The 12,995-nt window shown below is 35.7% G+C and overlaps 1 protein-coding gene across 1 annotated transcript; it reads right to left on the bottom strand.

Moving 5' to 3' along the window:
- Positions 1-3,185: 3,185 nt before the first annotated feature.
- kctd12.2 (potassium channel tetramerisation domain containing 12.2) lies at positions 3,186-4,371 on the bottom strand. The gene has a single exon (XM_059554241.1). The coding sequence runs from the start codon at positions 4,305-4,307 to the stop codon at positions 3,495-3,497; it is 813 nt and encodes a 270-aa protein (XP_059410224.1). The 5' UTR covers positions 4,308-4,371; the 3' UTR covers positions 3,186-3,494.
- Positions 4,372-12,995: the final 8,624 nt, after the last annotated feature.

Here is a 12,995-nt window from a genome sequence, read left to right as displayed (position 1 = left end):
CTCTCAATGTAACCCGTTGTCAAATCGCTGCTGTGGACGCTCAGACTACAGTTGTCCTGGGATTTTACTATAGTGCTATAGTGATTTCACCAAGTACAACATGTTCCTGGATCAACATTCTAATCAACCAATTACTTGGTTCACTTAATCTGACACTTTTTCTTTGATGATGAACCAGCCAGGCTTCTGTGGAACCTCCAGATGGCCAGTCTGTCCCTGCATGCCTGGCAGCAACACAAAGGAGGAAACCCAGTCTCTGGTCATGTCCATGAGCTCTAGACTTAGCTCTAGACCTTTGACTTAAAGCAGTCAAAGGTCTGCAAAACCTGTAATGGATTATCAACAAAATATTCAAAATGAGCATTTTATTTATGATTATATTTATTTATCCAATTACATTTGAGCCCCTGAAAATGGGGGACTGTCTGTGTGTAAAAATGGTTGTAATTCCTAAGCATTTTATGTTATATTTTTGATCAACCACTTGAATTAAAGTCTAAACTTCAGTTTAATCTTGATTGTTTCATTTTAATTCTATTCTGGTGGCATAGAAATCCAAAATTATGAAAATTGTGTTAGTGTCCAAAAACAGTATAAATGAACCCTTTAACTGTATCTTAAAGGGTTCATCAGATGCGACATATCTTTTACAAGCAGTTTGAAATGTGTGTTGCCAGTGTGTGTACACAACCACCCTATAATGATAAAAATCCAGTTTTTTTTCTTGTGAAATCATTTCCCCTTTCTCATATCAAGGCATTATCAGATGTCTGAGTGACATCACAATGACAGACCCCTCCCAAGATAGTTTTTTTTTTTTGACACTGGCATTTTAATAAAATTAGTAAAAGAGAACAGCTTAGTGTATGATTACAAAACAGCAATGTACTAAAATGTGTCTGTGTTTTTTTCTTTCTTATGTTTAATTTTGGTTGACTGAAAGAATGAATGAATGCATGTCCAAAGGAATTCAAGAGAACAAATAGAGTGTCTTCCAGCTAAAAGCACTGACCAGGACCATCTGCTGTCTCCTTCATAGCATATGTCTCCGGTCTGGCAGAGAGAGACAAAGTATTCCACTGAATTATTACAAGATGGAGAAGAGACCCAGAGATACTGTTTTTAAAACTGAAAATGAGTTTGGAAGCATCCATTGTCTATCATTTATCTTTTCTTTGTCTTTGAGTAAGTGAGGTTGTACTTTAGTGTTATCATTACAATGCACCTTTTGCATATGCGTGGCGACCTTTTCTTGATCACATAAATCTAGACATACCAAATATATCGGTAACTCTGGACTTTTGTGTGACTTCAAGTACACTAAGATCGATTTTCATTAAAACAGAGGGCCTTTGTGTGTTTTGAGGAACAGATGAAATGTCATGGTGGTTTGTCACTTGTGTGGGTGGAATGCACAAATAAGGAACCACAAGTTTAAAGTGTGAAAAGTATATCTGCTTTAAAATTGCATGCAACAACATTGGAATTTTCCTATCATTGCTACTGTAGTCCATTAACTACACTGTAACATCAAGTAACATTTTGAAAGACAGGGTTGGAATCTTGTAGTTTAAACAGTTTTGTTGATTGCAAAGTGCTTCGTATGCATTTCTTATCTTACTGATCAGCTTAGTAATGATGTGAAACTATAGGCCTAATAGTTTAAAATCACTCCAGATTATAACAACTCTCACAAAGCAAATCACAGGCAGTTTTATTATTATTATTATTGTTATAAATTATTATTATTATATTATATATTATTAAAATGTTGTTTCTGAATGTTCTCAGAGTGCTCAAAATATTAAATCTTTAAACCATTTTTTTCTTGGCTATGCAAACATTATAGAAAATATAAAGGTAACATTCAATTTTATCATTTTACAAACATTGTGAGAACACTTGAATTTCCCTGAATGTTCTGAAACAAGCAGTACATATTAACATTCAAAAAACCTTAGACGTAAATTCAATGTTTCATGGACAAAATAATTTGTATGTGGTAACTCTCTGAGAGATTATTAAAAACCAGCTAATGCTAAATGTTCATATAAAACTTGTTATTCATACTTTTGGAGGAATCTTGCCAGATCATTAGTCAAAGTTCCGAGAACATTCCCTGTTAGCTGGGTTCAGTCATTAACACGGATACACACTCTCTCACACACACATACACACACTTACACTTTCAGAGTCAAAGTGAGAGCTCTTTGTTTTCTGTTCAGTGTATTTTTTGCTTGTTATCTGCTTTCTCTCTTCCTCTTCATACAACTTCCTCTATGTAGAGAATTTGTTTCTGTGATACTGACACTCTCCAGGTGGCCCAGCATTGTCAGTCATATACTAAACGTAACACCTGACAGTTATAAATAAAAGCATGTATACGTGTACTATGATTTTCAGACCACTGATATTTGCATATTTTGATTCTATCTATGTAACATTATAAAGAGAAAGTGTCCTTTATATGGGTTGTGTGTGTGCAGTCACAGGCCTAGTTCCTGTTCTCTGTCTCCAAGTAGTCCATCTGTTTTCTCAGACCTCTTCTCCGCTCACATTCACATCTCATTTCGAAAGCCTCTGCCCACTATCCCAGCTCTTGCACCATCACCGAAAGTGTTCAGTTGGTGCACACCACAGTTTCTTTAAATCTTTATGTTGTTATTTCAAACAATCTGTTACAGGATATCAACTGTGGTCTAGGTTTGCAGTAGCTAAGGTTTTATAATAAATACACAACTTGTTTGGCATGCACATTTCACGTGGGACAGTTAGTTAGAAAACTGTCAAAAAATATTTACCAGTATGTGCATTTTATTGAGTGTGCAATTTAAATCACAATATAATGCAGCAGTATTCAGAGTTTCCATCCAAATATGTCTTTCATGATAAGTTTATTTTGTGTATAAAGTGGACAGACATCTTGGCTAAGAAAAAAATTAAAATAATAATAATAACAATAATACATAGGAGTGCAAACAAATGATCATCTCAGAAATGTCAATGTTCAGTGAAAAGCAGAGGGGAGAGTAGTATATATATACTCATTATGGAACAGCTTACTATTTTACTACTGGAATTACATTTTATTTTTGTCTCTGTTGTCTGTGTTGAGCTTCTGGATGTTCTTTCAGAAAAAAATATATAAATCAGCAATGTCATGAACTTAAAAAAAAGTGAACTTTATTTTAAGAAGTCGTATCACTGAGAGTACATTTCGTGCGTCCTCCAGTTCAATCCTACGGTTTTTAAATAGCCTACTGAAAATTGCTATAAGCAGTTTGAACTGTGGGAACAGAAGTCAAATTTGGAGGTCCGCTATTATTAAATTATTACTTACACAGAAAATATGCATAAAAAAACGTCTGCTCATCGACTGATAGTCTCTACATGATGACACTGTGAAAAAAAGACACATTCGTGGCGCGTAACGAATGGAAAGTTGAGTATCCGAGAAATGTGTTTGAATAACAGTTCCCAAAACTGAGTTCACTTCACTCCCTGCTAAAAACGTACTCGGTGTAACTCGTCCAGATCTTGTCCTCGCTGGGGTCGTTACTCGCGTACGCGCAGGTGCCCGTGGAGCTGCACGCAACCATGTGGAAGCCCACTTCTGCCAGCCTGTCAAAGGCTTGCTCCAGGAAATTATACTTGAGGTAATACCGAGAAGTGTATCTCTCTGGTGGTCTGTCGGGGTCTCTGCTCTCGTTCAGGGTCTCCCCGAAAACTTCTTTGGCGAGGGATGTTTTTCCGCACACGGTGATTCTCGCCACCCGCCGAAATTTGGCGTCCTGTTGGATATCTCGTCCTATGGTATAGGAGCCCCTGTACCCAATGGTTATGTAGCCGATTTTTCTCGCGTCCAGAGACGGAGAGCGAGGGCCGGTGCTGGTGATGCTGGTGCCGGCGAGCGCAGCCTCCTCCGGGTCGCTCTGGCACACCTCTTCGCTGATGGAGTTCTCCTTACTGACTGCCAGTCTCAGGCGCTTTGCCAGCTCTTGAAGTTGGAAATATTCTGCCTCTCTAAGAAGGCTCGCCTTCTCTTTGAAGTAATCAGGCAAAACCAGAGTCTGGTCCCGCAAGTAATCCAAAATATATCTGAACAGAAAGCCGTCCCTGTCCAAAAAGTAGCGTCCTTTGCTGTCGGTGGTAAGTTCCGCAGGTTTTTTCTGGCTGAACATGGTCCAAAGTAAAGAATTGGGCACGGAGAGTAAAGTTGAGTGGCGCGTAACGTAAACTTGTCCCCCGACATTGAGCTCAATAATTTCGGGAAATGTCTGGGAAGCGTCCGCGCGAATCTTGTCCATCTTTACACAGCTGCGCGAGACCTCCGGTGCAATCACGGAACCGAATAAGAGTGGAAAGGAATATTTCTGCTTTGTTTATCTAGGACTAAACAGAGTTACGTAGGAGGAGGAATCTGACGGCTGTATTAACTCTTTACTACCACCACCCCATAAAACACGGAATTACTGTGATTTGCTTAAAACTTGTGCATTAGGCTATATTTGCCTGCTGGAAATGGTCTTAATTTAACAATTTAGCTTTTTTTTCTTTTCAACGTAGGCTATACTGGATGAACATATATTTTACAGCTTCAAATCTACACAATTCATTTAGGATTATTTCAGATTTTATTTTATTTATTAATTTCTTAATTTTTACCTCTTTGGTGTTGTCCCCCTTTTCACACACATTGTCATTTGTGTGCAAATTCAGGATTGTTGTTATCCAGTATGATTTGAAGAGGTTCCAAAGATCAAGGAATGCTTTAATGGAAGCTTTTTTAACGTGGATTCCACATGTGCAACAAATGTGTTATTTTGATTGCTCACAAAGAAATATTGCAGAATCAGATTTTTTTCTTCTTCTTTTAAAGTGTCCTTGTTGCAGTTGAATTAGCCTATACAACATCGCTATAGGTTAGGGTTAAGGTCAGTTGCATTAAGTTATGTATAATTGATTGTTATTAGGAAACTTTAATAAGTACATGTAACAAGGATACTGTAAAAAATGCTACATAATGAAATTCCGGTAACACTTTATTTTAAGGTGTCCTTGTTATACATGTTACATGTTGCTATTTTAATAACTATAAATTATGCATAATTACACGCAAGTAACCCTAAGACAAACCCTAACCATATAGTAAATAAATGCAGTTAATTAATATTACTCAGTACTTAAATGTTTAATTACACTGTAACAAATACACTTTAAAATAAAAGGCTAACCAAATTTCTAAATACTTTCTTAATACACTTGTGTTAAAGGTATATTAAAGGTGTTGCCTTAATGTAAACACCTTTGCAGTTTGGAAACGAGTAGTCTATAAAATTGACTACTGAACCAGTGAAATTTGCTTATTTGTAGATCAAACAGCAAGGGTTTCTTTTATTATATATCTATATTTGTTCTTTGCCCTGTAGATGTATGGTCCATTTATGCAATGTGATATTCTTTGGACGTTGTGTATGCTGTTTTATATACATGTGGTGACCTTTAACCTTTTATTTACTTTATGCAAAACGTCTAGATTATGGAAACAGGCAGCTTGATGTCTATAACAGCAAAGCTTCTATCGACATCTAGTGGGCAATAAGGAGAAGCAGTTCAAGGATTGTGCTTACCTCTGCATCCGAAATTGATGTTTCCAAATTAAGGTCAGTAATAGACATCAAGTAATAATAATAATAATAAAAAAAGCTGGAACTTACAACTCTGAAATGCTAACAGTAATTAGAAGTATGGCATGTTCGGTCTGGATAGCTCCATTTATAGGTCTAGTAGAGCTGTTCAACAGTGTACACTGTACACCCTTTGTGCAGTAGGGGGAGCTCCCTACATAAAAATCACAAATTTTCTGCAGCGTACACAACGCTCAGCTTCTCTTTTATAGACGGGTTTTATTTGATTCTCCAAGATTATTAAAAGCACTACTAAAATGTATTTTTCTTCTAAGTTAACGCTATAATAATAACACTTAATAATTCAAAATGCTTTTTCATAAAGGAAATGTAACTGTCTAAAAGTGACAAATAGACAATTACATACATTATATGTCAAAATTACAATAAACCTTTCAGAACAGCAAAACACAGCACACTACTGTAGATTTCATCTCCAACAACAACAAACAACAACAAATCTCAGATTCAGGAAATGCACATATACTGGTTAGTCTCCTGTAAGCAAAACATTTTATAAACAAAATGCAAAACGCTGTCTAGAGAACGGACCACACATCATTGACTCCTAAAGAAGCTCTTTGTAAATTTCCCAGAAGGCCCATTCAGTGTGCTGGAGTGTGGGAATAGTTCTCCATCATCAGACCACTGAGACACACTTAAGACCGTGGGCAGATGGGAAACCGCGGTTTGTTTATAAAGCATTTCCTTGCTACTGTTCATGCCTTCAAGAAGAACTGAGTGAATATCTGAGGGAAAAAACTAAATGTTTAGACAACTTTGCATTTTCATACAAGGGTAAAATATTGCAAGAACAGAAAGGTTTATGTGTTTCTCAAAACAACTAATAGCTTTGCTTTGGCTTTTGTGTGATCTTTGCTGTGTGTTCAGTGTAAAATTTCGTAGACATGATTTGAAAAAGGTAAGTGGTTGTAAAAAAATTGGCATACTCATGGTCTTTGATCAAAAATGACTGACCATAGGAAATGAATGGGAAACGTGAAAATTTTTACATGTACAATCTACAACCAACACCACCGCCCCCCCACCCCCCCCCAAAAAAATCAACACACCAATTCACACGCGTGGACACACACTTGTGCACACACACACACACACATCTATGAACTGGTGTGACTGTAACATCGCAACTATGTGTAAAATAAAATCAATATTAATCGACTACAAAGCAGTAAAAAAGTGGACAGCAACTGGATAAAACACCAAGTGTAAAACAGATACATCCACTCACACAGACTTACTTGCACACACTCCCAGACACACACATACAGAATGATACATACTCAAATAAATTGGTATGGCAATAACCATGTAGCCAAAATTAATCAGAAGACTGAAATAAGAGAGGTTAAAATCAGATCAGACCCAGAAGGATTAAGCTCTGTTAAATAATTCCAGTTAATTAGTGTTACATTTTTTATACAATTTTTATGTTTTGTGTAACAGTCTGCTTTCTGTGTTCAGGTTTGAATGTAGTTATAAAAAAAAAATAATAATAATAAAAAAAAATAAACCTACACTTCAAATTAACATTTTAAACAACATAAAATTAAACCTTGACAAAAAGTAGACTTTGAGAATGCCTTAATATACATTTAAATCCACAACCTAATGAAAGTAAACAATTATGTATAAAAACAACTAGATAATAAACAAGAATCTAATGGTTACACCATGAAATTGCAGGTTTTTCTATTTATTGCTCTCACCAGGAATTGCTATTCTGCCTTCAAAAGTTGGATTTCAAAGGCCTAGTCTCAATTTTTAATCTGAAATACTGCATTAATTGGTGGGAAAATTTTATCATAATTATTGCATTAATATTAATTAGTACCATGAAATTCTCTCAAAATACAAAAGAAAAAAAAATATTATTGAACAAGAATATATTAGATTGATTTTACTGTAGAAAAAAGTTACATTTCAGGTGTCCGGTCACTGTTAACCGTGAAGATTAAGAGTGTTAGGAGCTAGGGAGAAAGGGTTAAATGATCTTTTATTGACAAATCCGGCGAAACACGGAAGTAAAGCAGCGCCGCCATTACTGCGTGCCTTTGCTGCTAAGGAAGTAGCAGAAGTAGCGTGTTGGTCCCGTAGGCAGCTGTAGCAGATGATAGCTCAAGCTGTACAAAAAGTTATTATTATTTTTTTTTTTTAGTACGTATGTTGTCCAGTGATGCCGGGAAGAGCGTGTTGTGTGGTTGGCTGTTTTAACCACAGCACAAAACTACAGGCCTGGAATAAAACCGTTTGTGAAATTCACAAGCCTTTGTTGCACATTGACTGCCCCATACGGATTACACAGAGTTCCTGGTCGAGCGGAGGAGTATTTATTGTTTGAATTTCGAAATAAAATTGACAGAATCTGAGAGCTGAGTTTTTTTTCCTATCATAAGTAACCTGCTCTGTCTGGTCTGTTGGTCTCTGTGTCCTCTTTGCTTCGCGATTTTTCTGTGCGTGAGAAAATGGATGTGTGGCGTGAGTGTGTGTGAAAAGCGTTTATTGCATTTGTATTAGTTGTTTGAAGAGTAAAAAAAATCTGTGGGTCTTAACCATAGACTGTGGTCGTAACGCAATTACAGTCGGCAAGTCGGTCGGACTAAAAGGGGAAAAAATTATTAATTCGGTCGGTCGGGTTATTGGCAAACAAGAATATTTTCTTATTGGCCTTATAGTTATGTGAAGCTTGTGAACATATTAGCAACACAGCTTGTAATGACAGCGTTCGGTTTTATTGTTGTCATAAATTAATACACTTCTTAATTACATTACATATTTTTACATTATTACATTATGTTGTCAATAACTTACCTTTATCAGTAAGTTTTGGCCACTGCCTGACATCATCTACCCAATGTTCCCTTTCACCAGACATTTTCTTTAATGAGCAGGATCCGCTTTCATTGAAATGTCATTAGAGGGCACCGGCAAGTGTCCCACCGTCACACTTCGCAGGCACGCAGTAATGGCGGCAGGCGAGATGGCGGCGCCCATAGAGCTCGCGGCGGATTTGTGTATACTATCCTGAATTTTCAATTTCTACCAATCCATCGGAAGAATATCTCAAAATGGCAGAATATTTTCTTCCTTTCAGTAACAACCGTCAAAACAAATTGAGATTTAAGTGAGCAGAGCAATTCTGACATGCTGCAGCGTGTAACTTTGCTAGCCTTTTATTTATCTATTTATTTGACATTCGTCTCATGGCTCATGTAAGGTGAAACAAAGTTCACACCCTTGTGTCTGATTGCGCCTCAGATGTTAACAATAATCCTGAAAACACAAGTACAGTAGCCTACATTTAGCTACTTCTACGTCCTTGACAGACTTATGCAAACACATCACTGCTCACTTGCTGATCTCACTTGATTCAGCTCAGCAATTTTGAGACACCACTCTATATCAGAATTTAACCACTGACGGTTCAAAATAGAGCATGTAACCCTGAGATGTCTGAAGAAAGCACACTTCATTAGACAGCTGCCTTCGTCTCGGCTATGCATGGTGTCATTCTGCTGAGATTGACACAGGAGTGGAGTAATTTCATGATGTATGTTAGCAGGGCATCTGTGTGAGAGTTGCAGTATTGATCCCATGTCTTTCTGTCTATTAAGAAAGGTCAGGCACTGTTGGGATAATCAGATAATTGGGCATCAGTGTAGATGAATATCACAGTGATGTTTTTGTTCATTGGATGGTGTCCGGTAAAGTGGATAGACTGAGCATGTAGCACTTAAACCTTAAATTTCCTTCTGTTACACCTCCATATCATTTCCTGTATTGGAGTGGAGGAAAAAAGCCATTCAGTGAGTTGGAAATAATGAAGGTCATCTGCAGATTAGCTATTTGCTATAGAGGTACATTACTCATACAGTATGACTAAATAATCTGAGTTTGGTGGCAGACTTTAATAATCACATAATTTTAACAGTTCAAGCCTGATGCTCAGATATTTTGTCTAGAATTATGTATGCATGGAGTTCTGATGTAATTATATTGACTAAAGAAAGTCTTTTGACTAAATTTACTAAAGATTCCTGAAGTGTTATATATAATATATATAATTAGGGCAATTTATCAAATGAGCTGCAAGACTCCTGCAGCGTTTGCTAATTGATTTCATTTCTCAGCAGCTGGTTTATTCTATACAGACTGACAGCATCATTTGTAAACATAATGATAAGTCAATAAATCACCTTTTACCCGCCTGGCTTTTCATATACAGTTTAGTCAATGGTAGTTTCTGGAGTTAATTTTGACCAAAACAATGAAAAACTAAAAGAACACAATGATTTTGGAGCCATATAATATTTTGACAATAAAGTTAAATATAGTTCAGAAGTCTTTTATCAATACGTAATGATAATAATAGTAAGAAGATAGATCGATCGATCGATAGATAGAAGATAGACAGACAGACAGACAGACAGACAGATAGACAGATAGATAGATAGATAGATAGATAGATAGATAGATAGATAGATAGATAGATAGATAGATAGATAGATAGATAGATAGATAGATAGAAAATAAGAAAAATAAGAAATAAATGAATAAATTAAAGAAGCGCAATGATTAGGATTCATAGATTAATATTATACATAGAAGTATAATATTTGTTGTTTCAGGAACATAATGAAATCAAGTCTTTCAACAATAGTTATTAAAGAGATAAATTATTTAAACACTGCAGTAATTATACTTATAGTTATTATTTTAACCATGTAGTTAATTAATATAACTAATTACTATAATTATATGTTATTATACTATAATTATATGACAATGCTATTTTTCTAACATTGTTCTCTCTGGCAATTTTATAATTCACTTAACTGTACACCAAATTTATGGGTTATGACTATGGTATGAATATACTAGTGTAGATGTGTTTTAAATCAAATATTCTCATTGTTTGATATGAGCCTTGAAAATAAATGTACAGAAGGCTCACTGGTCAGCAGCAACCAAGTGGAGATCCACAATGCAGTCTTTTAAAAACTCACAGAATGCCCTCTTCCTCTAAACTGTCTATCAAACCCTTTTGTCAGGTGACGCATTGGACTGCAGGCTGAATTTTAATGTAACTCTTTGCCCTGATATATCAACATGTCAGTCTTCCCCTCTCCGCTCGTCACGGTTTGTTTTTTCCAGTCAAAGCCTTGTCATTTAAAAGCAAAAATTCCCATGAATTTGTTTGTGATTTCTGTCTAGCCCTGTCATGCATAAGCAATCACTTGCTGGTGTCCTGGTGTGTTTCTTCTGATTTTTAAACAGAAACAGTCATGATGTTTACATGTTCGATGCTCATATTCCACATTCTGAATATTTTATAGCAGCTTGTATCCTAATATATTCTATTCTATTCTATTCTATTCTATTCTGACAGTGTCTGAAGCCATAAAATACTAGGAAGGGCTCAGCTGGACAAACCCTCATTTTATAGCGCAGATTTAAATATGTTTGTCCTGCCAGTTTGCTTGTGTAAAATATCATCCTTATATTCTATCCTCATAAAGCAGAGGGCAGCATTGATCAGCTGTGCATTCTTGTCAAATGAAGCCTTGCTAACTGAAGTTCAGTAAAGCCCTTTGAATTACAGCTCACTCGGTTACAAATATCATCCTACTATTTCACTCTGACAGTGTATCCAGCCTTTATTGTTGGCTTAAAGTCATATTGACCTCTGCCCTTTGAGAAAAGAGCCTGTTTCCCCTGATGTCTGCCATTTGGGGATGACTGTTAATTTCAGCACAGAGTGTCTCCTTCAGGATGGGATCCAGTCTATGTGTTACTGGAGACATATGAAAGTCTAATCAGTCTTGACATTTTCAATGCTTTATCTTCATTTCTTTTCTGCATCTCCTCTGTCTGTTTGCTGCGGTACTGTGGAGGTAAATGAGTCCTCATTAAATCAATAGGATGTGTGTGTATTTGTGTTTTGGTTGGGCTAACTTATGCATACCATTTAGTTTTGCTTCAGCTGGTTGAGAGAACAGCATAAAAGAAGAGAACATAATTTGATGTATAGTCTCATTACTAATAGGCAAATATACCCTGAGACAGGTTCTCAGAGAAAAGCAAATATAAATGTGTTTTTGGTTACACAAACTGTCAGATTTGAGAAAAGGTGACAAGAAAGTCCCCCATGAAGCTTAAAATATTTATTTAGAGCTTCAGTTGTTTTCCTGTGGTATTTTATAGGTGTTTTTTCAGACCTTCATTCTTTCTCTCTCTGGGAGATGTTAGACACAGTACATTAACTTCCGTCACTTCTCTTGAGAGTCTTGGTATTTTAGAGTCTAAACTGCTCAAGCAACACGGTGATTAAAACAAATCATATACAATATACATTATAAGAATAGTCTTAAGGCATTATAATGAATGCATTATGCATTATAAAAAAAAAAACCTTATAAAATGTTATATCATCTTATGAATATGTGGTTATCGCTTTTAAGAGTATGATAATTTACAACACTCAGTGAACATGTTGCATCCACGTAACAATTTACAAACGTTACAATGGATTATATTTCTCATAGTTATAATGTATTATAAGTCTCATATCTTCCCATCATGCTTATGCTACTTAAAGCCATCAAAGATCACTTAAAAGTATAGAAATTATAATAATAATTGGAGTCAGTGGAGTATTAATAGTATGTCTGTTAAATATATGCTAACACTTTAGTTTGATGGTTCCCCAACAGACAAACTCACTGTAAGTAACTCGGAAGGTAAGTCAACATTCTACCCATCCTAACCTGAACCTAAGCTTACAAAGTTGCTTATAGTCAACAGACTAAGGGCACCATCAAAATAAAATGTAACCTAACATATAAGCATTGCAGTTTTTTTTTCAGTTGAAATTATTAACTAGCACACATCAAAATTAATATTAGCCTCACAGAGAACACATCACACCTAACCACTTACAAGATGTAGTAATATACTGTGCAGATCTCAAAGAAACTGTTAAGATATATAGTCCATTATAAATGTAAAAGTAGATTTAATATGGTGTTCATTGTGTGTTATAAATAATCATAATCTTATACGTTATAACCACAAATGTGTAAGCATTTTAATGTATTTATAAATGTCGTTATGATTATTTATATGCTTATATAACACATTTAATGTTCTTTATAATGCATTATGCATTCCTTATAATGCCTTAAGAATCCCCCTATAATGTATTATAAATATGGGCTTCATAGAAAGTGTTACCAAAATATTGTTGCCCTATGTGTTAGTGGTGAGCAAAATGTTCTCTCTGTCCAT

Source organism: Carassius carassius, chromosome 7 (genome assembly GCF_963082965.1).
Source record: "Carassius carassius chromosome 7, fCarCar2.1, whole genome shotgun sequence".
In the NCBI taxonomy this organism is placed as follows: Eukaryota; Metazoa; Chordata; class Actinopteri; order Cypriniformes; family Cyprinidae; genus Carassius; species Carassius carassius.
Note: the sequence above shows the minus strand (reverse complement) of the source record. Positions and strands in the feature narration are given on the sequence as shown.

Coding starts and splice junctions, on each gene's coding strand:
- kctd12.2 (XM_059554241.1), bottom strand. CDS start 4,307: ATGGACAAGATTCGCGCGGACGCTTCCCAGACATTTCCCGAAATTATT.